The sequence below is a fragment of the Ornithorhynchus anatinus genome, chromosome 5 (assembly GCF_004115215.2).
Source record: "Ornithorhynchus anatinus isolate Pmale09 chromosome 5, mOrnAna1.pri.v4, whole genome shotgun sequence".
Taxonomy (NCBI): Eukaryota; Metazoa; Chordata; class Mammalia; order Monotremata; family Ornithorhynchidae; genus Ornithorhynchus; species Ornithorhynchus anatinus.
In genome coordinates, this window is record NC_041732.1 from 7,498,589 (window position 1) to 7,525,354 (window position 26,766).

The window sequence follows — 26,766 nt, forward strand, 5'->3', positions numbered from 1 at the left end:
ATTGAGCGCTTACTGTGTGCAGAGCACTGTACTAAGCGCTGGTAGTAGCTGCAGTTGTAGTAATAGTGGTAGCAGTAGTAGAGGCCGTAATAGTAGCAATAATGACAATAATAATAATAGCTGCAAGAGAAGTAATAGTAGTAGCATTAACATGGGACAAGGATTGTGTCCAAACTGATTTTCTTGTAGCGCCCCCTCCCCGGTGCTCAGTACAGTATCTGGCACATAGTGAGCGCTCAACAAATACTAGAATTATCATTAGTAGCAGAGTACTAATAAACAGTACTCTGACCGTGAACCCCATGTGGGACGGGGAGTGCGTCCAACCTAATTCACCCATATCCACCCCACCGCTCAGTGTTTGACACATGGTAAGTGCATAAAAAGAAAAAAAAAAGAAGAAAAAGCGGTGGCAGTACAATAATAATAGTTGCAAGAGGAGTAATAGTAGTAGCATTAACATGGAACGAGGATTGTGTCCAAATTGATTTACTTGTAGGGCCCACCCCACCCCCCCGGCTCTCAGTACAGTATCTGGCACATAGTAAGCGCTCAACTAATATTAGAATTGTTATTAGTAGTGGCAGCATTAGCAGCAGAGTACTAATAAACAGTACTCTGACCGTGAACCCCATGCGGGACGGGGAGCGCATCCAACCTAATTCACTCATATCCACCCCAGCGCTCAGTGTTTGACACATAGTAAGTGCATAAAAAGCAAAAAAAAGGAAAAATCAGTGGCAGTACAGTAATAATAGCTGCAAGAGCAGTAATAGTAGCAGCATTAACATGGAACAAGGATTGTGTCCAAACTGATTTACTTGTAGCTATCACCCCTGGCGCTCGGGACAGTGTCTGGCACATAGTAAGCGCTCAACAAATACTAGAATTATTATTAGTAGCAGAGTACTAATAAACAGTACTCTGACCGTGAACCCCATGTGGGACGGGGAGCGCATCCAACCTAATTCACCCATATCCACCCCAGTGCTCAGTGTTTGACACATAGTAAGTGCATAAAAAGCAAAAAAAAAAGGAAAAATCAGTGGCAGTACAGTAATAATAGCTGCAAGAGCAGTAATAGTAGCAGCATTAACATGGAACAAGGATTGTGTCCAAACTGATTTACTTGTAGCCATCACCCCTGGCGCTCGGGACAGTGTCTGGCACATAGTAAGCGCTCAACAAATACTAGAATTATTATTAGTAGCAGAGTACTAATAAACAGTACTCTGACCGTGAACCCCATGTGGGACGGGGAGCGCATCCAACCTAATTCACCCATATCCACCCCAGTGCTCAGTGTTTGACACATAGTAAGTGCATAAAAAGCAAAAAAAAAAGGAAAAATCAGTGGCAGTACAGTAATAATAGCTGCAAGAGCAGTAATAGTAGCAGCATTAACATGGAACAAGGATTGTGTCCAAACTGATTTACTTGTAGCTATCACCCCTGGCGCTCGGGACAGTGTCTGGCACATAGTAAGCGCTCAACAAATACTAGAATTATTATTAGTAGCAGAGTACTAATAAACAGTACTCTGACCGTGAACCCCATGTGGGACGGGGAGCGCATCCAACCTAATTCACCCATATCCACCCCAGTGCTCAGTGTTTGACACATAGTAAGTGCATAAAAAGCAAAAAAAAAAGGAAAAATCAGTGGCAGTACAGTAATAATAGCTGCAAGAGCAGTAATAGTAGCAGCATTAACATGGAACAAGGATTGTGTCCAAACTGATTTACTTGTAGCCATCACCCCTGGCGCTCGGGACAGTGTCTGGCACATAGTAAGCGCTCAACAAATACTAGAATTATTATTAGTAGCAGAGTACTAATAAACAGTACTCTGACCGTGAACCCCATGTGGGACGGGGAGCGCATCCAACCTAATTCACCCATATCCACCCCAGTGCTCAGTGTTTGACACATAGTAAGTGCATAAAAAGCAAAAAAAAAAGGAAAAATCAGTGGCAGTACAGTAATAATAGCTGCAAGAGCAGTAATAGTAGCAGCATTAACATGGAACAAGGATTGTGTCCAAACTGATTTACTTGTAGCCATCACCCCTGGCGCTCGGGACAGTGTCTGGCACATAGTAAGCGCTCAACAAATACTAGAATTATTATTAGTAGCAGAGTACTAATAAACAGTACTCTGACCGTGAACCCCATGTGGGACGGGGAGCGCATCCAACCTAATTCACTCATATCCACCCCAGTGCTCAGTGTTTGACACATACTAAGTGCATAAAAAGCAAAAAAAAAGGAAAAATCAGTGGCAGTACAGTAATAATAGCTGCAAGAGCAGTAATAGTAGCAGCATTAACATGAAACAAGGATTGTGTCCAAACTGATTTACTTGTAGCCACCACCCCTGGCGCTCAGTACAGTGTCTGGCACATAGTAAGCGCTCAACAAATACTGCAATTATTATTAGTAGTGGCAGCATTAGCAGCAGAGTACTAATAAACAGTACTCTGACCTTGAACCCCAGGTGGGACGGGGAGCACGTCCAACCTAATTCACTCATATCCACCCCAGCGCTCAGTGTTTGACACATAGTGCATAAAAAGAAAAAGAAGAAGAAAAATCAGTGGCAGTACAATAATAATAGCTGCAAGAGCAGTGATAGTAGTAGCATTAACATGGGACAAGGATTGTGTCCAAACTGATATACTTGTAGGTCCCCCACTCCCAGCGCTCAGTACAGTGTCTGGCACGTAGTAAGGGCTCAACAAATACTACAATTATTAGTAGTAGTAGCAGCAGCATTAGCAGCAGACAATTCATTCAGTAGTATTTATTGAGCGCTTACTCTGTGCAGAGCACTGGACTAAGCACTTGGAATGGACAATTCGGTGACAGATGGAGACCATCCCTGCCCAGTGACGGGCTCACAGTCCAAACGGGAGGACAGGCAGCAAAGCAGAACAGAACAAAACAAAAACAAGACAACATCGACGAGATAAATAGAATCAAGGGGATGTACACCTCATTAACAAAATAAATAGGGTGATAATATATAAAAATGAGCACAGTGCTGAGGGGAAGGGGAAGGGGGAGGAGCAGAGGGTGGGAGAGAGGGGCAGCAGAGGGAAAGGGAGGGCTCAGTCTGGGAAGGCCTCTTGGAGGAGGTGAGCTCTCAATAGGGCTTTGAAGAGGGGAAGAGAGTGAGTTTGGCGGAGGTAAGGAGGGAAGGCATTCCAGGACAGTGGGAGGACGTGGGCCGGGGCCAACGGCAGGACAGGCGTGAGTAGAGAAGCAGCGTGGCTCAGTGGCAAGAGCCCGGGCTTGGGAGTCAAAGGTCAGGGGTTCGAATCCCCCCTCTGCCCTTGTCACCTGTGTGACTGTGGGTAAGTCACTTCACTTCTCTGGGCCTCAGTTCCCTCATCTGTCAAATGGGGATGAAGACTGTGAGCCTCATGTGGGACAACCTGATGACCCTGTATCTCCCCCAGCGCTTAGAACAGTGCTCTGCACATAGTAAGCGCTTAACAAATACCAACATTATTAACGGGAGACAATGAGGAGCTGAGTGGCAGAGGAGCTGAGCGTATGGGGTGGGCAGTAGAAAGAGAGATGGGAAGTGAGGTAGGAGGGGGCAAGGTGATGGAGAGCTTTGAAGCCAAGAGTGAGGAGTTTTTGTTTCATGCAAAGGTTGACAGGCAACCACTGGGGGTTTTTGAGGAGGGGAGTGACTAATAATAATAATAATAACAATAATGTTGGTATTTGTTAAGCACTTACTATGTGCAGAGCACTGTTCTAAGTGCTGGGGTAGATATAGGGTAATCAGGTGGTCCCACGTGAGGCTCACAGTTAATCCCCATTTTACAGATGAGGTAACTGAGGCACCGAGAAGTCAAGTGACTTGCCCACAGTCACACAGCTGACAAGTGGCAGAGCCGGGATTCGAACCTATGACCTCTGACTCCCAAGCCCGGGCTCTTTCCCCTGAGCCATGCTGCTTCTAGTAAACAGTACTAGTAAACAGAACTCTGACCGTGAACCCCATGCGGGACAGGGAGCGCATCCAACCTAATTCACTCATATGCACCCCAACGCTCAGTGTTTGACACATAATAAGTGCTTAAAGAGTACCATAAAAAGAAAAAAAAGAAGAAGAAGCAGTGGCAGTACATCGGTGTCCAGCACCTATTGAGTGTGGTGCTGTAACCTAAGCCCTCGAGGAGGAACAACAGAAACAAGAGACGTATTTCCTGCCCACAAGAAGCTTATACTCAAAAAGGAAAATCAAACATTAAGAATGTGGACAGGGTGAGGAATCGGCATAAACATTTGAATATACAATTGAACAGAGGTGTTGAGGATGGGAAAAATAAATGCGTACGTGCCAGAGGAGGCTGTTGATAGGATGGGGTGGTGTGATACGTTTAATCGTTTTGCTGATTTAATTATGAGAAAATAGACCATGTTATCTGGATTTGGAGAGAGAAAGAAGTCACTTTGAAATACGGCATAAAAGTAGAAAGAAAACTAGAGAAAAACATTTTTTAATGGGTTCCTGGCTCTGGGTAAACAGTAACCACATTTTTTTGCCCGTTGGAGGCCTGGTTTTTAATCACTCCACAAGCAGTTTTCATTTCTGTAGTAAAATTGCTTGTGGTTCTATTTAATTTGTTTCTGCAGGAGCCAGCTTTGGTGAAGATCTCCCAGGAGCTGGCAGACGTCTTAGCACAGCATGCACAGCCAGTCAATGGGAAACGATTCCCTACGTGGGAAAAATTCCTCCGAACATTTCTGAGTCAAGGTAAATAAGGCTGCAATGGTTCTGTTGAGTACGATGGCTAGAAGCGATGCTCCCGTTTCATCCCAGGGGTCTTGGCGATCTGGAGGGCCTTTTGCCATGTTTCTTAATCTTTCTACGGCTTTGTCCGTCCCTCCTGTCATGTCGACTTTTACGGTTCTAAAATCATCCCTAAATGTTCTTCGGTAAATCAAGTCTAGCTTCTGAGCACCAAGCGACGAAAGACAAGGGGCTGGATTTCATCTGGAAAATTCAGTCAAGATCGAGTCCTCTTGATTCGATCGATCATATTTATTGAGCGCTGTGTGCAAAGCACTGCAGCACAGCCGAGTGGAAAGCAAACAGGCCTGGGAGTCAGAGTTCCTGGGTTCTAATCCTGGCTCTGCCACTTGCCCGTTGCTTGATTCTGGGCAAGTCACTTCCCTTCTCAGAGTTTCAATTTCCTCATCTGCAAAATGGGGATTCATGATCTATTCTCACCTCAGTCTGTGACCTTTGGACTCTTGATATTCTCCCCATCCCCAACCCCACAGCCCTTATATGCATATCTTTAAAATATGTATTATAAATTATATATTCATTTTAATGTCCATCTTCCCCTCTAGATTGTAAGATCATTATGGGCAGGAAACATGTCCGTTAATTGTTTCGTACTCTCCCAAGTGCTTAGTGCGGTGCTCTGCACATAGTAAGTGCTCAATAAATACTATTGATTGATTGATTGATTGATCATTCTCCCTCCTACTTAGCCTGTGAGCCAATGTGGAATAGGGACAGTGACCGACCTAATGACCTTTTATTTTCCCCAGCACTTTGAACCATACTTGGGCCATAGTTAGTGCTTAACAAATACTACATTTATTATTATCGTCTTTATTAGTGTCCGGCTCACCCCCGGGGAGCCAGATGCAGCCCAAAATCCTCCCCTTTATAGTCCCAGAATTTTAATTCTGAAAAACTGAAGGTGGAGGGAGCGCTCTGTCTGGGATGGGAATGTGGAAGAGAAAAAATAGCAGGGTCCTACATTCTCTCTATCACTGCTCAAAGGGGAGCAAAAACTAATAACCTGGAGCAATGATGGAAAGACTCACCTCCTTCCGAAACCTTTCCATATTCTCTTATGAGAAGCAGCATGGCTTAGTGGATGGAGCCCGGGCCTGGGATTCAGAAGGTCATGGGTTCTAATCTCAGGTCCGTCACCTGTGTGCTGAGTAACCTGGGGCAAGTCACTTCCCTTCTCTAGGCTTCAGTAAATTGAGAATTGAGACTGTGAGCCCCACGAGGGACAGGGACTGTGTCCAACCTGATTCGCTGGGATCCATCCTAGCGAGTAGTACAGTGCCTGACATATAGTAAGAGCTTAACAAATACCGCAAGTGAGGAGGCTGCTTTCACAATGAGTTCTGCCCCCTCCAGGAGGTGTGATTGAGGCCTTCCCACCCTCGGACAACGTCACCAACCTGACAGTGGACATGCTGATAGAGCCAACGGGGGAAATCAAGATGGTGTCTTCCGGAGACCAGTTCCACTGTGACGGCCCCTTCCGCTCCTCGGGCACTACCCTGCCTCAGTCATCGGTGGATCCACAAGTCCTCAGCTCGCTCTGCTTAAGCATCGGCAAAGTCTGCAAAGCCAGGGGGGCGCTGGGTTACTTCTCCATTGACCTGGTGACTTTTATCCATCCAGTCACAAAGGAGCAAGAGGTGAGTCAGACCACAGCAGGCAAAAATAATAATAATAATAATAATGATGGTTTTTGTTAAACACTTACTATGTGCCTAGCACTGGTCTAAGCACTGGGGTAGATACAGGGTAATCAGGTTGTCTCACTTGGGGCTCACAATTTTAATCCCCATTTTCCAGATGAGGTGACTGAGGCACAGAGATATTAAGTGACTTGCCCAAAGTCACACAGCTGACAAGCAGCGGAGCTGGGAATTAAACCCATAACCTCTGACTGCTAAGCCTGTGCTCTTTCCACTAAGCCACACTGCTTAACATCATGGTGTTACTGATAAGAGCCCAGGCCTGGGACTCAGGAAGTTGTGGGTTCTAATCCTGGCTCTGCCAGTTACCTCCTGTGTGACCTTGGGCAAGTCACTTTATTTCTCTGGGCCTCAGTTACCTCATCTGCAAAATGGAGATTGAGCCTGGGAGCCCCACGTGGGGCAGGAACTATGTCCAACCCAATTTGCTTGTATCCACCCCAGTACATAGTACAGTGCCTTCCACATAGTAACCGCTTAACAGATTCTTCAAATGCCAAGTTCTTTCTGACCCATCGCGACGCCAAGGACACACCCTCTCCAGAATGTCCATTTCTGACGTAAGATTATTCTGGTATGTGTTTCCATAGAGTTTTCTTGTAAAGATACGGAAGTGTTTTACCATTGCCTTCTTCCACACGGGGAAAATTTGAGTCTCTGCCATTTGATCAACGTTTCGATCACTTAATCATCCTCCTTGGACTCTTTCCCACACCACTGCTGTCCAGATTTTGTCTGTTGCTTTGGCTTAGACCTTTCCATTATGGGTAGCCTTATATGGAACAGCTCTAAGCTTCATCAGCGTACACAAACTCTCCTGCCATGATAAGGCGTCGATTCATAGAAGAGCCTTAACAAATACCACAATTATCGTTATTATCATCTACCCCAGCACGTAGTATAGTGCCCAGCACATGGCAAGCAGTTAACAGATACCATTAAAAAAAAAAACTGAAACAGAAAAAAAATCTTCATTTTCCACTAAGGTACAGTGGAGACTGTGAGAGGCATTTTATGAGTAAGATTAATTTGTTTTATCTAACTCGCTTTTGTAAATACCCACGTTTGTTGTGCCAGTAAATCTCAGCTCAAGTACTAGGCATAAATCCATGAAGGGAGGGGAAGTGACATGACAGGCATCTAGAGAGTTTCGGATTCAGTTTCCTCACATGGGAGAATTACCTGTAACTCCATGGCTAGTCATTTTGGTCTGCATTTAAAGAGCAGTCTTCAAAGAAGAAAGGCATAAATCCCAAACCTGGAAATATTTTATGGTGTCCTGGAAATCAATAAGTCTGAAGTCTCCTCTAAAATGTAAAATCTATCCCGAGGAAGGACTCTGAATAGTCATTTCTATTCTGGGCATGGCCTCTCGTGGGTCTTTGCCTACATCGGTTAACCCTTCCAAGTCTCAGTTTCTGCAGCTCAAAGACCCGGCTAAGATTGTTTTCTTCTCGTATTTTTTCATTGCTCCTCTCTCATTTTGATTCCTCCATTAGGAAAAGTTCTCAAGATTGTCCCACTCCCCATTAAGGGTAAAAGCTCCTTGTGGGCAGAGAAAATGTTACTTTGCTTAGAGAAGCAGCATAGGATAGTGGATAGCGCACAGGCCTGGGAGTCAGAAGGTTATGGGTTCTGATCCAGCTCAGCCATTTGTCTGCTCTGTGACCTTGGGCAAGTCGCTTCACTTCTCTGGACCTCGCTTACCTCATCTGTAAAATGGCAATTAAAGTTGTGAGTTCCTTATGTGATGTGGACTGTGTCTAACCTGATTATCTTAGCGTTAGCCCAGTGCCTTGCCCATAGTAAGTACATTGCCTTGCACGTAGTAAGCACTTAACAAATGCCATTTTTAAAAAGAGAAAGGAATACCTGGTATTTCTTTTTATGGTATTTGCTAAGCAATTACTATGTACCAAGCACTGTTCTAAGTGTGCAGGTAATTACAAGGTTACCAGTTTGGACAGACCCTGTCCCACTTGGGGCTCACAGTCTAGGCGTAGAAAAATTAAGTGACTTGTCCAAGGACACAAAGCAGACGAGTGGCAGAGTCGGGATTAGAACCCAAGTCCTATGACTCCCAGGCCTGTGTTCTTTCCACTAGGCCATGCTGCTGGTCTAGCAAAGCAATTTGCAGCCAAAACAATTAACGAACAACAGCAAGAGCAGAAACATTTTATTCTTGCCAGTTGAGGTACAGGAAGGATAGTTCTCAGGTTCTTTAGTAATAATACTATACGTTAAGTGCTTACTCTTTGCCAACCACTGTGCTAAGGGCTAGAGCAATAATAATTATTATTATTATGGTAATTCTTAAGCACTTAAAAGGTGCCAAACATTGCTCTAAGCTCTGGGGTGGATACAAGCAAATCAAGTTGGACATAGGCCCTGTCCCATATGGGGCTCACACCCTTAATCTCCATTTTACAGATGAGGTTACTGTGGCCCAAAGAAGTGAAGTGACTTCCCCAAGGTCACACTATAAACAGATCAAACACAGACCCATGTGAACTTCCCTGGCCTCAGTTACCTCAGTAAATACGGTTCACTGATTGAGCCCTGAAGCAGATACAAGATAACCAGATCATACATGGGTCCTGTCCTATTTGGGGCTTACAACTGACGAGGTAGGGAGAATAGTGTGTTATCCCCATTTTTCTTATGTGGAAACTGAGGCATAGGTAGGTTAAGTGACTTGTCCAAGGTCAGTCTTTCCCTTGTAGCAACAGCATTTTAGGACACTGTCCTTCTCCAGAGCTCAGGGGCAGTTCTCAACATCTCATCTGCACTGTGAGCTAAGAGGTAGCTGCACTTGAGAGTTTTCATATCACAGATTGAAAAACCAGATATGCTGAGGTGGGGTAATGGAATGTCCAGGCAGATTTACTCAGTCAATTTTGTATTTATTGAATACTTTCTGCGTGCAGAGCACTGTGCTAAGTACAACAGAGTTGTTAGACACATTCCCTGAGTTCACAGTCTAGCAGGTGAGTTGTACTCTCCCAAGCGGTTAGCAAAGTGCTTTGCACACAGTAAACACTCAATAAATACAATTGATGAATGAATGCATGACATCAATATAAATAAATTACATATACGTTCACAAGTGCTGTGGGGCCGAGGGAGGGGGCATAAAGGGAGCAAATCAGGGTGACGCAAAGGGAGAGGGCAAAAAGGAAAGGAGGGCTTAGTCAGGGAAGGCCTCTTGGAGGAGATGGGCCTTCAATGAGCCTTTGAAGGTGGAAAGCATTGTCTGTCAGATTTGAGGGAGGGCATTCAAGGCCACAGGCAGAATGTGGACAAGAGGTTAGCAGCGAGACAGATGAGATGGAGGTACAGTGAGAAGGTTAGCAGTAGAGGAGTGAAGAGTGCAGGCTGGGTTGTAAAAAGAGAGCGGTGAGGTAGGAGGGGGCAAGGTGATTGAGGGCTTTAAACGCTTAACAAATACCGTAATAATATTATTATTATTTAAAGCCGATGGCAGGGAGTTTCTCTTTGATGTGGAGGTGGATGGGCAACCGCTAGAGGCTCTTGAGAAGTGGGAAGACATGAACTGAACTTTCTTGTAGAAAAATGATCCGGGCAGCAGGGCGAAGCATGGATTTGGAGAGAGCGAAGTCAGGGAGGTCAGCAAGGAGGCTGGTACAGTAATCAAAGTGGGATAGGACAAGTTCTTAGTCCGAGACGCCTTCCCAGACTAAACCTCACTTTTCCTCATCTCCCACTCCCTTCTGTGTTGCGCTGACTTGCTCCCTTTTCTCTTCCCCACTCCCGGCCCCACAGCATTTATGTACACATCTGTCATTTTATTTCTATTTATAGATGTCTGTCTCCCCCTGCTCTAATCTGTAAGCTCACTGTGGGCAAGGAATGTCACTGTTTATCGTTATATTTTCCTAAGCACTTATTACAGTGCTCTGGACACAATCAGTGCTCAGTAAATACGAATGAATGAGGAGATTAACGTGGGAGCAGTGTGGAGAAGAAAGGACAGATTTTAGCGATTTTGGAAAGGGTAAACCGACAGGATTTAGTGGTAGATTGAATATGCGGTTTGAATGAGATAGATGAGTCAAGGATAACCAAGGGTACAGGCGAGATGGGAAGGATGGTGGTGCTGTCTACAGTGATGGGAAGATCAGGGGGAAGACAGGGCTTGAGTGGGAATTTACTGATGGAGAGGGCCATGCAGATGGGTGATTGTTAGAGCCCTCAACCTCTCCATCTATTTCTCTTGTCCATTGGACCCCACGGCCTCTATTTCTAATATGCACGGGACAGTGAACAGGAGCTATAAGGGATTTAGCCATATTACCTTTAAGGAAGTTTGTTGGGGGGTGGTGGGGGTGGATATACTGTAAAAAGGTTAACAGCCTACCTTTAAATTAAAATTAAATGGGCCTTGGGTGTAAACAAAATTGCCTATTGTTCCACGTTTTTAAATGCAACAATAGGCCCATTGTTGTTAATCACAAGCTAATGCCTAATGGAGGGAAAATCGACCCCAAAGGGTTTTGAAACATTAAGATAAAAGACATCCCTTTTAAAATGGCTGCACTTCTGTGTCAGTTGAAGGGAAGCAGCATGGCCTAGTGGAAAGAGCATGGGCCTGGGAGTGGGTCCTGGGTTCTAATCCCAGCTCTGCTGCTTGTCTGCTGTGTGACCGTGGGCAATTCACTTCACTTCTCTGATTGAGGGGGAGGCAGAATTCAGGTAAAAAGGACACACAGTACACATACACACACAGATAAGGATACACACACGCATGCATACACACAGAGCGCTACATATAACTATCTGGGAATTATGTGATAATCTGTCGGGGGCTTTCAAAAGATCAGAGCCAAATTTTGAGAAGAATTTAAACAATAAATGGAGGCATTACTCCTAAGAGCTCAAAACTCTAAAGGGCTGAAATCCCCAAATACATTAGAGAGTTTTTAATTTTCTAAGAATTAAGACAGGCACCCTGAACCCCCAAGTTGAGCAACTGAGGGGCAGTCCCAGCGAGGGAGGCAGCATGGCCTAATGGATAGAGCCCGGGTCTGGGAGTCAGAAGGTTGTGGGTTCGCCACTTGTCTGCTGGGTGACTTGGGCAAGTCACTTCACTTCTCTGGGCCTCAGTTCCCTCATTTGCGAAATGGGGTTTCAATATCAGTTCTCCCATCTACTTAGACTGTAAGCACCCATGGCATCTGATGATCTTGTAATAATAATAATAATGTTGGTATTTGTTAAGCGCTTACTATGTGCTGAGCACTGTTCTAAGCACTGGGGTAGATTCAGGATAATCAGGTTGTCCCACGTGAGGCTCACAGTCTTAATCCCCATTTTACAGATGAGGTATCTGAGGCACCGAGAAGTTAAGTGACTTGCCCGAAGTCACACAGCTGAGAGGTAGCAGATCCGGGATTAGAACCCATGACCTTTGACTCCAAAGCCCATGCTCTTTCCACTGAGCCACGCTGCTTCTCTTGCTTAGTACAGTAAATACAAATACCACAATTATCATTATAATCATTATTGTTATCATTATTAGATAATACATTCACATATGAGTTTTTCAGAAAAATAATGTAATAACTGGTTCGGCAGGAGAGCCGACTTAATGACAGGTAGGAAAGAAGGCTCAGAATTTTTCTGGGTCCTTACTGGCCCTAATGTACATCCTACTTCTTAGCCAGTAATTTGCTACTAGAACTTTTTGTCGTAATACAGGACCCAGTGCTTAACAAATACCACAATTATTAGTATTTATTCACTCAGGGGGGTTTCAGAAGGCTTTTTAGCAGTAATGTATAGACATTTTTTCAGAATGATATTTGAAAATACAAAGGAACTATGTCAGAATGGTGCTGAAGGAGTGACACACTGACAAGAACCGGGGAAAGTGAAATGAAGGTTTCCTACTCCCGCTAATGAACCCGAGATTTTCAGCTTGTTCTCCTTTCCTTCTCTCTCAGTCGCATAACTTGAAATTTGTTATTTCACCGGGTCCTTCTCATTGAATTTTTTTTAACTTAAGTATATAGACAATTGCTGACACCATCTGTCTGATTATGAAAGAGAACAAGAGGTTATACGAAAGACTGCAGTTCTGGAGGATTGGATGAAATGGTATTATACGACACTTTCAAAATACTAATGCTAATTTCCCAAAAGTCACCCGATTTAATGAATGAAAAGCAACCCCAGGTTTGCAAAAACACCGAGGGTGAAGAGGTATCCTTTGAAAGTTGTCAGGTGGTTTGTTTTTTAAGAAAATATCTAGTGATCTATTGCTTTTTCAGGAAAACAAAAACTTAAACGTGTCATTGAACATCTGTTACTAGTATAGTCTAGCAGAGCATTTAAAATACTTTAAAGCCCCTGAAAACCTTTATAAAGTTGCATGAATCTTTTGCATAAATAGAATGGTGTAAACTGTGTGAAAATTCTCTTAAACATGTATTTCACTTGTCTAAACACGGTATAAAATGTTTCTGTTTTTAATTTCCAACTCATTTCCAAAGAAAGAAAAGATGCTCATCTCTGAAGAAGTTTACAGTTTCCACATTCGGTCCATTACTGGCGTGTCTCCACAGAATCCCAGCAACTAGAATTAACTAAATTAATCTTAGCTTGTGAAGTGGGCGTGAGGTGAGATGCTACAGGTCGGGGGAAAGAATGGCTTTTTGGTTTTTATGATTCTTTTGAAGCAGCATGGCCTAATGGAAAGAGCACAGACCTGGGAGTCAGAGGACCTAGGTTCTAATCCAAGCCCTGCCAAATGCTTGCTGTGTGATCTTGGGCATATCACTTAACTTCTCTGGGCCTCAGTTCGCCTGTTCTCCCTCCTACTGAGACCGTGAGTCCTATATAGACAGGGATGGGGTTTGGCCTGGGAGTCAGAAGGACCTGAGTTCTAATCCCAGCTCTGCCACCTCCCTACTGTGTGATCTTGGATAAGTTGCTTAACTTCTCTTTGCCTCAGTTACCGAGTCTGTAAAATGGGGATTCGGATTGTGAGCCCTCCGAGGGACAGGGACTGTGTCCAACCTGATTAGCTGGTATCTAAGTGCTCAATACAGTGACTAGCACGTAGTAAGCACTTAACAAATACCATAAAAAAGGGACTGTGTCCAACCTAATTAACTTGTATCTACCCCAGTGCTTGGAACAGTGTTTGACACATAGTAGGTGCTTAACAAATACCATAAGAGAAAAAAAAAAGTTGGGAAAAGCCCAAGCAACTGGAAAATGTTCAAATAAGACATTGCATCATTTAATGTGCCGCAACTCCCTCAAAATCAACTCTGACAACCCTGAAGCAGGACCAACAGATTCTCTTGCTCAGGCCTTCCCTCCCACCTGGAACTCTGCCCCACTTCCCATCCTGCAGAACATCACTCTCCCCATCTTCGAAACCCTCCTGAAATCGCAACCATCAGTCAATCGTATAAAGAATCAATCATTTAGAAGCAGCGGGCCTAGAGGAAAGAGTCTGAGGACCTGGGTTCTAATCCCAGCTCTGCCAATTGCTTGCAGGTAACCTTGGACAAGTCACTTCACTTCTCTGGGCCTCAGTTTCCTCAAATGTAAAATGGTGATTAAATACCTGTTCTCCCTCCTACTTAGACTGTGAGCCTTACGCGGGACAGGGATTGGGTCCAATCTACCTTGTGCTTACCCCAGTGCTTAGAAAAGCTCTTGACACATAGGAAGCGCTTAACGAATGCCATAAGAAAATGGTATCTACTGAGTGTCATTGTGTGCGGGGCACTCTACTAAGCATTTGGGAGAGTCCAATATAACAGACTCCTTAGACATTTCTTGCCCATAATCAATCGATCGTATCTTTTGAGTGCATTCTCTGTGCAGAGCACTGTACTAAGCACTTAGGAGAATAAAATATAACATGATCCCTGCCCACAAGGAGCTTACAGTCTAGAGGGGAAGACAGACATGAAATTACAGGTATTCATATAATTCTCCAGGAAGCTTTCCCTGTATCCCTATATCTACCACAGTGCTTAGCACACGGTAAGCACATAACAAGTGTTATTATTCCTTTTTGGTGAGGTAAAATCCATAGGGCATTTTATCTTCCCAACCTTGCGGACCAAAATTTTGATGAGGACTTTAGCCATTTTAACAATCAGCCAGCCCCTTTCTATCCAGATTTAAGAGAACAAGGGGGAAGCTGCTTTTTTAAGCTTTAGAGTCATATTTTGTATTGAGGTGCAACTCCGGTAAGCTTGTTGTGGGCAGGGAATGTGTCTGTTGATTGTTCTATTGTCCTCTCCCAAGCACTTAGGACAGTGCTCTGCCCACAGTAAACGCTCAATAAATGTGATTGATTGACTGGCTGACAAATGAAAGTAGTCTGCCAGGAAGCTGTTGGCCCTGCCCTTTGCCAAGGCAGAAAGTTGACCCCATATGTACTAAACAATTCTCTCAAAATTTTAGCTTCATCCTATGCAGAGTCGGCCCAAATATGAATTTTTTTTACAGGAAAATTTCCTCTGAAAATAATTCCTGGCCCATCCCCCTGCATGATACCATGTGAACGGATTGAAAAATGCCAGGAAACTAATAATAATACTAATTGTGGTATTTGTTAAGCACTTACTGTGTGCCAGGCACTGTACTAAGCGCTGGGGTCAATACAAGCAAATCTTGTTGCACACAGTCCCTGCCCCATGTGGGGCTCCCAGTCTCAATCCCCATTTTACATATGAGGTAACTGAGGAACAGGGAAGTGAAATGACTTGCCCAAGGTCACACAGCAGACAAGTGGCGGGGCCGGGATTAAAACCCACTACTACTTCTAGGCCTGGAATTTAGTTAAGGCCTAGCAATAAACCCACTGACCTTTTAAATTTCAGTCCTTTCCCAAAAAGTTAATACAGCAAATTGCACTCAGTAGATGCTCTGTCAGTGGTATTTATTGAGCACTTAATGTGGGCAGAGCACTGTAATAGGCTCTTGGGAGAGTACTATCCAACAGAGTTGGTAGACACTTTCCCTGCCCACAGCGAGTTTAGAGTCTACAGACAATAAATGCCATCAGTACTGCCCCATGGCCAACGTCAATAAAGAAGATGTTTCATATCCGTATTTTATTGAGCAGATGAATTTATTTCCTAAAATGATAGCATACCTTCAATTTTTTAACATCCATCAAAACTGGATCAAACCCTGCAAATGCGCAATGTTCTCTTCTTGCTCATCCAACCTGCTCATTCAGCAGTGACTCACCGGAGAGAAAACACTGCTCCTTTTCTTCTTTCATAAATATTTCTGCAATTAACCGAGAGATTTCCAAACACAAATCGGGCAATGCTAACAATCCAGTGATTGAGTTAGCTTGTCTGATGAACAGTGTTTGTTTTTCCACATTTACATTCTCCTGTCGCTTGTGTGCTCCTGGGCCAAAGCATTTCTTCCTTTGCTGGTTCATGCAAAGGTATATGCGGTTGCTTCTGGAGAGGGGGGGTCTACCTTCTTGAAGAACCCCCTTGCTAAGGAAAACTTGTGTTGTAGCATTCCCCACTGTCTGACGCTACTCACGTTAGGGTGACCGCTCCTGGCATTCATGGAGACCATTCATTCATTCATTCAATAGTATTTATTGAGTGCTTACTATGTGCAGAGCACTGTACTAAGCCCTTGGAATGTACACTTTGACAACAGATAGAGACAATCCCTGCCCAATGACAGGCTCACAGTCTACTCCCCCGACTCCAGCCTCCTGTCTCTCCCCACTCCAGTCCATACCTCACTCTGCTGCCTGGATCATTTTTCTACAAAAATGATAAGAGTAGGCTAACCAGTCAGTAAATACGATTGAATGAATACAAGCTAATCAGGTTGGACCCAGTCCCTGTCCCACTTGGGGCTCACAATCTTAATCTGCATTTTACAAATGAGGGAACGAAGGCACAGAGGAGTAAAGTGACTTGCCCAACGTCAAACAGCAGACAAGTAAAACAGACAGGATTAGAACCCAGGTCTTCTGACTCCAGGCCCGGGGTCTATCCACAAGGCCACGCTGCCAACCAAGAAAACTGGATGTGGCACCTGAACTGTGAGGTGCAGACCGTTATATTGTTGTATCGGACTCTCCCAAAGACACAGTACAGTGCTCTGCACACAGTAAGCACTCCGTAAATACAGTTGACTGATGACTGACCGCCTAAATGTAAGCTCTAAGAAATCAAACCTTTAGGAGTCGAGACCAAGTTTGGAGTCTCTGAACTGCAGAACGTTGCTCCCTGCTATTCCTTGACTATCTTGGTGACCTTGGAGGGGCCACGTCACCTCTTTTGTTTCTCTTCTCCAAGTGGTATCAGGGAGGTGCTACTTACCCATCTGTTGGGAGTGTTAGGAGGATTAATTAGTTAATGTTCGAAAGGCGCTCTAAAGCCAAAAAGCCTTAAATAAGTGGTGATGTTGCCATGTTTCCAAATTTCCTAGTGATAGCGAAAACTTTTTTAAAGGGCCAATTTGACAGTGTTATTTGTTTTTGGAAATAAGATAACATTTAGAAGCTGAGATGAAATGGAAATCATTCGACTTTTTTTTCTGTTTTTGAAACGAGAGGGCAAAATAAAAACCAAAGTTTTTATGAACAAGATAGCTTCTTGTGCTTAGATGGCAAAGCCTTCTCAGCAGGGAAGGGTGGATGGTTTTTCGTTGTCTAAGTGTTCTTTGAGGAAAAATAGTCTCCGATAGAAAAAAAAAATATGAGGAAGATATTGAAAGGAGCAAACACTTCCCAGTGGACTAAGACTCTAGAATTTCTGCTTACATTAATGTGACATATACGATACCAAAGTGACTACTGACTGACTCATGGAAAACAAAAATCAATGGTACAGTAATGAAAACAACGTTGTTTTAAAAATGCACTTATTTGATAGAGGAAATATCAAGGAAAAGCTCAGGAATATATATATGCCCAGGAATCATTTGACATGACTCGCAGTGAACTCCCTTAAATTCAGAGCCCATAGAAGTAAAATATGTGTTTGAAGAATGCCAAATAACACCAAGGACCCAAAGAAATCACATTTCATTCCTTCGGTTCATTCAGTCATATCTGTCGAGTGCTTACTCTGGGCAGAGCACTGTACTAAGTGCTTGGGACAGTACAATAGAATAATAAGCAAACACATTCCCTGCCCACAAGAAGCTTACAATCTAGAGGGGGAGGCAGACATTAATATAAATACATGTAATTGATTCTATTTATTTGCCTTGATTCTATTTATTTGCTATAGTTTTAATGAGATGTTCATCCCCTTGATTCTATTTATTGCTATTGTTCTTGTCTGTCTGTCTCCCCCGATTAGACTGTAAGCCTGTCGAAGGGCAGGGACTGTCTCTATCTGTTACCGATTTGTACATTCCAAGTGCTTAGTACAGTGCTCTGCACATAGTAAGCGCTCAGTAAATACTATTGAATGAATGAATGTAAGCAATGTGGCCTAGTGGAAAAAGCAGGGGCCTAGAAGTCAGAGGACCTAGGTTCTAAATCCTGGCTCCATCCCTTGTCTGCTGTGGGATGGTGGACAAGTCACTTAACATCTCTGTGCCTCAGTTCCCTCCTCTATACAATGGGGATTAAGACCGTGAGCCCCTTGTGCAACTTGAACCGTGACCCTGATTATCTTATATCTACCCCAGTGCTTAGTACCGGGCTTGGCACATAGTAAAGTGCTTAAATACCACACACGAAAATAAAACTTTCCTATTATAAGAGGTAGTCTTTACAAATATGGTCGTTTAAAAATCTCACCTGTTGTTTCTATCTCCTCTTTCATCTCTCGAGAGTGAGAATTGATGACAGACAATATATGAAGGAATCCCTAAATTAAACACCCCTCTCTGGGGTGGGATGTAGCGTCTTCTGAGGGCAACGGCAACCACAAACCACTACGATTTAGGACAGAAGTGAAGAATACCTATCCAAGTGAAACTACAGGGTAATTTTCAGTAGACAGTTCCTCAATTGGAATCCTCCCAGGGGCTTAGAGCGAACGCCCGAACTCTTTTGAAAAATGCCATGGGATCTTTATTGATCACAAGTAAGTAGGAACTCGGTTTTATGTCTAAACCGAAGGACAATAACTCATTGTGCTTCTCTAGCCCCTTTCATTACAGAACCTCAAAGTGCTTTACAGACGAGTAATGGGGAATATGAGGCAGAAAGTTGTTAAGTGACATAGCCGAGGTCCCATGGTAAATCATCGCCCTTCCTGACTTCCCAGGCATCTGATGTAACCAGCCGACCATGAGACTTCCAGATGGCATCTTCAGCAGCATGGGAACCTCTAAAATCCTTCTTGGATGCAAAGGGAATAAAGCCCCTTGCAGAATCTTTTTTTATGGAATATGTTATTAATAATAATGATAATAATGATAATTATGGTACTCATTAAGCACTTACTATGTGCCATACATCGTTCTAAGCACCGGAGTAGAGACAAGCTAATCGATTTGGACACAGTCCCTATCCCTCTTGGGGCTCACAGTCTTCATCCCCTTATACGGATGAGGTGACTGAAGCATAGAGGAAGTGAAGTGACTTGCCCAAGGTCACACAGCAAACAAGTGGTGGATCAGGGATTAGAGCCCAGCTCCTTCTAACTCTCTGAATCCCTCTCAAACTCTCTGTGCATGCTTTTAGGAGGCTTCTTTCTGAGTTTTGATGACCAGGTTCAACTCTAAGCGATCTAGGAAGTGCAAGGAAAAAAATGCCAGGAAAGGCAACGATCTGGATGATTTGGGTACAGGGATTCACTTTAGTATGGGGGTTGGGAATCAGGAAACTTGGATCCTAGTCCCAGCTCTGTCACTTGCCTGCCGTGTGACCTTAGGTAAGCCACTTAACCTCTCTGAGCCTTAGTTTCCTCATTTAAAATGATAATAATACCTACCTCTAACTTACAGAGAAGAAGCAATGAGATTAATGATGTAAAAAGAGTGCTCAGGAAAAATAAAAACGCCGTACAAATTAAAAGCATCCCTATTTTGGGGAGTAAGGATAAACTGTTTTGAGCAAGGTAAATGTCCATCCCATATCCAGTGAGACACACTTTTCATGATAAATCCTTATTAAACTCATAGCTACTTCCGTCCCTTAGAGAAGCAGTGTGGTCTAGTGGAAAGAACAGAAGACTGAGGGTCAGGAGGCCTGAGTTCTAATCCCGGCTTCACCACTTGCCTGCTGGGTGACCTTGAGCAAGTCACTTAACTTCTTTGGGCCTCAGTTCCTCATCTGTAAAATGGGGATTAAACACTGGTTCTATCTCCCCAACCTAAACTGTGCACCCCTTGTGTGATAGAGATGCCATCTGATCGTATCTACCCCAGTGATTAGTATAGTGCCTGTCACATACTAAGTGCTTAATAAATATTGTTGTCATTATTATTATTATTTTAGAGCAATTGGATTTTTTTAAATCAGAGAGATTTTTTTCTTGATTACGATCTGAAGTACTTTCCGCTTTATCGTGAACTGGTTGCCATTTAGAGCCATATTTTGCCTTTTTCTTTTCTGGGGCTGCAGCGTAAGAAAGGGGAAAATCAGAACTTCTCGTCATAACAAGGCATTGCCCTCCAAATTGTGGCAAAGGCCAAGGCAGCCTGGAAGAAGCCATAAGTTTCCCATATTGGGGCTGTCTCAACTAATGGGGCAACACAAAATGATCCTCCGTGACGGCCACTACCTAGAAACGTTTTCTTCTATTTTTGAAAATCTATACGAAAGCCTCTCGGAGATCATCTGTAGCATCGTTAAAAAAGAACAATTCTGAACTAAGCAAATCATTTACCAGTTCTGACATTTATAGCATTAAAATTAAAGCTTGAGAATAACCATATTGAAATATGGAATCACTCCATTGAATTGCTATAGAAGAACCTTAGAGACTCACTAGATCTGGAAGCCTGTAATAGGCTTATAAAAATGGGGTGAGCATCCTTATTTTAGTTCCACGTTTAATGTCAAAAGAAGTAAGTGGCCTTCCAAAGTACACATTGGGGGACGGTGGGAAGATACTTTTCTGTAGAGTCCTGATGATGCTATGACTCTCAGAGTAGAAATCGTGTTCGAATGCAGACCCTGTGTCTCGGACCGGAACAGCTGGGAGCAAAGTGGAAGAAGAGGAGGAAAGACCAGCGATAGGAAAGATAAGAAACAATTGATCAATGGACGGTCTTTGTTGAGTGCCTACTATGTTCAGAGCACTGTGCTAAGTGCTTGGGGGAGTGCAATGCAACAGAATTAGCAGACACGTTCCCTGCCCATAAGGAGCTGACAGTCTAGAGGGACACAAATTTTAGAATCTTTTTTCCTCCATTTCTTTACCCTTAAAGTATTCTAAAACAGGCAGTTGTTGAGACCTGGTAAACCTCTCCCTTTTTGTCCTTAATTAATTAATTAATTCAATCGTGTTTTCTGAGTGCTTACTGTGTGCAGAGCACTGTACTAAGCGCTTGGAAAATACAGTTCAGCAACAGAGACAATCCCTACCCAACAACGGGCTCACAGTATGCAAGTGGGGAGACAGACAACAAAACCAAAGAAGTAGACAGGCATCAATAGGATCAATATAAATAAGTGGAATTATAGATATATACACATCATTAATAAAATAAATAGAATAATAAATATGTACATATATACACAAATCCTGTGGGGCGGGGAGGCGGGTAGAGCAGAGGGAGGGAGTAGGGGTGATGGGGAGGGGAGGAGGAGCTCCTTTTCAGCAAAAAATTCATCAGGACAATATGGTGCAGTCTCCGTGGGTGCATGTGCAAACAGAAGTGAGAAGCAGCATTGTCTAGTGAAAAGAGCAGGGATTGAGAGTGAGAGGACCTGGGTTCTAATCCCACCCCTGCCACTGACCTGCTGTGTAACCTTGGTGAAGTCATTTAACTTCTCTGGGCTTCAGTTCTCTCTTTCGTAAAATGAGGATACAGTACCTTTTCTCCCTCTTACAATGTGAGCCTCATGTTCTTGTATCTACCCCAACACTTAGTACAGTGTTTGACAAATGAGAAGTTCCTAACAAATACCACAATTATTCTTATTAAACGAGTGTTCTACATAGGCCTTTCCTGTTCGCAAGACAGCACTGTATATAATTTTTAAGTTGTCCAGGAATTTCATATTCATCATCACCGTTATCATCTGAAATTCAGTGAGAATCAACAGAGTACCAGGAGCCAAATTAGATGGGAAGCAGCGTGGCTCAGTGGAAAGAGCCTGGGCTTCGGAGTCAGAGGTCATGAGTTCGACTCCCGGCTCTGCCACTTGTCAGCTGTGTGACTGTGGGCAAGTCACTTCACTTCTCTGGGCCTCAGTTACCTCATCTGTAAAATGGGGATTAACTGTGAGCCTCACGTGGGACAACCTGATTACCCTATATCTCCCCCAGCTCTTAGAACAGTGCTCTGCACATAGTAAGCGCTTAACAAATGCCAACATTATTATTATTATGTTATGCAGTAATGTGATTTCCTTAAGAAGGGGTAGGTTCCAAAGGATTTCTCAAGAGTTCTTTTGTATTGGATAAATAATGAAAAATTATGGTTTTCTTAAGTGCTTCCTATGGGTCAGCACTGTTCTAAGTGCTGAGGTAGAAATGAGATGTTCCAAGCGCTTAGTACACTGCTGTGTGCTCAGTAAGCACTCAATAAACACGACTGAATGAATGAAAAAAGATAATCAGGTCGGGCACCGTCCCTGTTCCATATGGAGCTCACAGTCAAAGTAGGGAAGAGAGGCAGCGGGGCTCATTGGAAAGAGCCTGGGCTTAGGAGTCAGAGGTCATGGGTTCTAATCCCGGCTCCACCACCTGTCAGCTGTGTGACTTTGGGCCAGTCATTTTACTTCTCGGTGCCTCAGTTCCCTCATCTGTAAAATGGGGAATAATAATAATGTTGATATTTGTTAAGCACTGACTATGTGCAGAGCACTGTTCTAAGCGCTGGGATAGATACAGGGGTAATCAGGTTGTCCCCCGTGAGGCTCACAGTTAATCCCCATTTTACAGATGAGGTAACTAGGCACAGAGAAGTGAAGTGACTTGCCCACAGTCACACAGCTGACAAGTGACAGAGCCGGGATTCGAACCCATGACTTCTGACTCCCAAGCCCGGGCTCTTTCCACTGAGCCACGCTGCTTCTCAGACAGAATAAGACTGTGAGCCTCACGTGGGACAACCTCATTACCCTCTATCTCCCCCAGCGCTTAGAACAGTGCTCGGCAAATAGTAAGCGCCTAACAAATACCAACATTATTATTATTATTATCTATTTAGAGTTTAAAAACTATTTGGGATTGTCTTGTCTGTTACCACTAGATGGCAATCTAATAAGATGCTGAAAACGACCACTGTCAAAATGTTTGATTCTGTTGTGAATTTTCAAAGTTACGCGCATAACTCTTTAGAAAGGACAAGTAAATACATGAATAATTGACATTTCACTGTGTAATAAATACACCCATTTATTTAAATGTAGCAGGTTCGTGGGTACAATAACATCCAAGTCAATACTACTTGCAGATGGAATTATCGGGCTGGGGAAAGGGAAGCTGTAATTGAATAACCGTTGAAGAACTTATGCCTTCTTTCTAGCTTAGGTTTTAAAGTTTATTATTTATTGCGATCGTAAAAAACTGTACTATGATTGAGGCTTTCCGGGCTGTTCCCTAGAGGTACAGCTGACTATAGGCAAATTTCTATCTATCAGTCAATGGTATTTATTGAGCACTTGCTGGGTGCAGAGCACTGTACTGAGCGCTTGGCAGAGTAGGATACATCAGAGTTGGCAGACACGGTCCCTGCTCACAATAATATTTGGAAATACCTTGGGTATTTTTCCTAACAGAATTCCGCCTAGTTTCCATCAAAGTTAATTCCTTAGAAATTCAAGAATAGTCAGGAAAAAATTGAGGCCTCAGTCTTAGCAAAGTCTATCAGATCTTCAGGGTGCCGGTTATATCACCAAAAGGGGTTGTTTTCAGACTGAATTTTCGTTAATCGGTCACTTTATTTTACTGAATGCCAAGCACTGTAATAAGTGCTTGGAAGAGGAACCAAAACACATTCCCTTTTTTAATTCTTTTTTTTTGTGGTATTTTTTAAATGCTCACTATGTGCCAGGCCTGTTCTAAGCCCTGGGGTAGGTACAAGGTTGTCCTGTTGGACACAGTCCCTGTCCCTCATGAGGCTCACAGTTTTAGTCCTCATTTGACAGATGAGGTATCCGAGGCCCGGGGACGTGACTTGCCCAGGGTCACACATCAGACAATTGGCAGAGCCTGGATTAGAACTCAGGTCCTTCTGACTCCCAGACCCGGAGGCTCTCCACTAGGCCGTACTGCTTCACAGCCCTCAAGGAGTTTACAGATTAGGTCTGGGGCATGATTCCACCTCCACAAACAGAGCCATGTCCTTCTGCTTCAAAGCACTCTGTCTTGTGTTTATTGAACACCTATAGAATGCAGAGCCTGATACTAGTTTCTGAAGAAACACTTCAAAAAAACAGGAAGCTGTGTGGCCTAGTGGAAAGAGCCTCGGCCTGAGAGTCAGAGGACCTGGGTTCTAATCCCAGCTCTGCCACATGTCTGCTGGGTGACCTTGAGAAAGTCACTTCACTTCTCTGGGCCTCAGTTCTCTCATCTGTAAAACGAGGATTAAGTCTGTGAGCCCCGTGCGGCACAGGGACTGCGTCCAATCTGACAACTTTGTATCTACCCCAGTGCTTAGAACAGTGTTTGACACGTAGTAAGCACTTGACAAATACAATGAGAAAAAATTGTTAATCTGTTCTCTGCACTTTAGAGAGTTTACCGTTTAATAGAAGATGCAACACAGACAGACACACATATATACAATGAGTTTTTTTGGTTTGGGTTTGTTTTTTTTTTTTTGGTAAAACCTCATATTAAGGAATACTCAGTCTGATGCTGCAGGCGGTCATACCAGTCATTTTTTTGATTAGCCCAAACAGACTTTCGTTGTCGGGAGAACGTTCTTTAATTCCGTTACAGTGTTCTAACCAAATTGCACAGTGGAAACACAGGTTATGGCAGAACTGAGAATCTTTATTACAAGAATAGTTGTCAGACTGTGAACTCCTTGAGAGCGAGGTTCATATCTATCAACTTTATGGTATTGTTCTCTCCCAAGCACTTAAGTAGAGGGCTCCTCACATAGTAAGTGCTCAATAAATACCACTGATTGATAGGCTGATTGAGGGAGAAGTGGGTCGCAAATTATGCTGGGAGGTAGGAGAATTTATGAGGTTCCCTGTGGAAAGCTTCCTGGAGGAGGTGACCTTGAGCCGAGATTTAAAGGAGGAGAGAGTCGCTGTTGGGGCAGACAGGGTCAGGAAAGCTTGTACAGGAACAGAGGGTAAGGTGGGCAGAATCTTGGGGATCAAAGAGGGAAGACAAAGTTAAGAAGGGAGGTAAGCGCTTAGTACAGTTCTTTGCACGTAGTAAGCACTCAATGAATACGAATGAATGAATGAATGGATGGATGAATGAATGAATAAGACTAGAAAAGAGAGTTCATGCTCTGGTTCAGCTAGAGATGAAGCACTGTGGCCTAGTGGATAAAGAATGGGCTTGGGAGTGAGTAGGACCTGGGTTTTAATCCCAGCTCCACCATTTGTCTGCTTTGTGACCTTGGTCAAGTCACTTCACTTCTCTGGGCCTCAGTTACCTCATCTGGAAAATGGGGATTGAGACTGTGAGCTTCACATGGGACAGGGACCGTTTCTAACACACTTTACTTGTATCCACCCCAGAGGCTGGCCCATAGTAAGTGATTAACGAATACCATAATTGTTACTATTGTTATTTTGGAATGGCATGAAAGTGGAGTCTGGAAGGGTAGCAGGGAGGAAAAGGTAAGCGTGAGGTGACCGAGAACTGAAGAAGTTGTTGGTGATGGGCGCAGAGGGGCTTGGGGCTTGATGCTATGGAGAAGTAAGTGCCTGAAATTGGCCTCTGAATGTGAGAGGTGAGAGCTGTGGGTAGCGTCAAAGATTTCCTTAAATTTGGTTCATTTAATCCTCACGCTGTTCCAATGAAGTAGGCAGACCCAAGTAATAAAATCTCCACTTTCAGATGGGGAAACTGAAGCATTGAGAACCCAAATGACTTGCTCCAGGTCCCCCTGAAGGCCGGAAGCAGCACCAAGCCGAGAACCCAGGGGTCCCGTTTGTGTCCCCTGCCCAGTCTCCCCCACCCTAGAGAACATCAGCGGCTTTCCGGACTCGGAACGATCCCACATTTCTCCGAGCTGCGCGTCAACCAACCGGGAAGGCAAATTCTCTCCCCGAGCCCCAGAGAAAGCCAGTCCCAAGATGGGAGTCAAGACTTGGAGTTTTGTGTTCAGGGCCCGGAAAGTGATCTGGCAGAGAGACTGGGATGACTTCTAGTTCCCTTACCCCCCTGCTGTTGCTCTAGTGGAAAGAACACTACTCTGAGTATCAGGAGACTTGGTTTCCCAGACCTGGTTCTGCCTAGAGCTGGGTAATAATAACTGGGGTCTTTGTTAAGCAGTGTGCTAAGCGCTGGGGTAGATACAAGATAATTAGGTCCCACACCGGTCTCACAGTCCAAGCAGGAAGGATAAAAGGTATGGAAACCCCCAAGCCAACCTTTCTAGACTGTGAGCCCACTGTGGGCAGGGATTGTCTCTATTTGTTGCTGAATTGTACTTCCCAAGCGTTTAGTACAGTGCTCTGCACACAGTGAGCGCTCAATAAGTACGATTGAATGAATGAATCCCTCTAGACTGTGAGCTCATTGAGGGTAGGGAATGTGTCTGTTCTGTTATATTGTACTCTCCCAAGTGCTTAGTATCGTGAATCCGACAGAAAATGGCCCTCCCCCGCTTCAAAGCTTTATTGAAGGCCCATCTCCTCCCGGAGGCCTTCCCAGACTAAACCCCACTTTTCCTCCTCTCCCACTCCCTACTGTGTCACCCTGACCTGCTCCCTTTGCTCTTCCCCCTTCCCAGCTCCACAGCACTTATGTATCTGTCCGTATATCTATTTGTATCGACGTCTGTCTCCCCGCCTCTAGACTGCGAGATCATCGTGGGCAGGGAATGTTACTGTTTATTGTTGTATTGTACTTTCCCAAGCGCTTAGTACAGTACTCTGCACACAGTAAGCGCTTAATAAATATGACTGAATGAATGCTGTGCACACAATAAGC

The 26,766-nt window shown here is 44.0% G+C and overlaps 1 protein-coding gene across 5 annotated transcripts in view; it reads left to right on the forward strand.

Annotated features, from left to right (window-relative positions):
• IQCH (IQ motif containing H) overlaps positions 1-26,766 on the forward strand; it is a 169,081-nt gene that overhangs the window by 119,883 nt on the left and 22,432 nt on the right. For all 5 annotated transcript variants that reach the window (XM_029065755.2, XM_029065754.2, XM_029065756.2 and 2 more), the window contains 2 exons: positions 4,652-4,772; positions 6,186-6,472. In XM_029065755.2, coding sequence (XP_028921588.1) covers positions 4,652-4,772; positions 6,186-6,472 — 408 coding nt within the window. The remainder of the gene's footprint in view (positions 1-4,651; positions 4,773-6,185; positions 6,473-26,766) is intronic.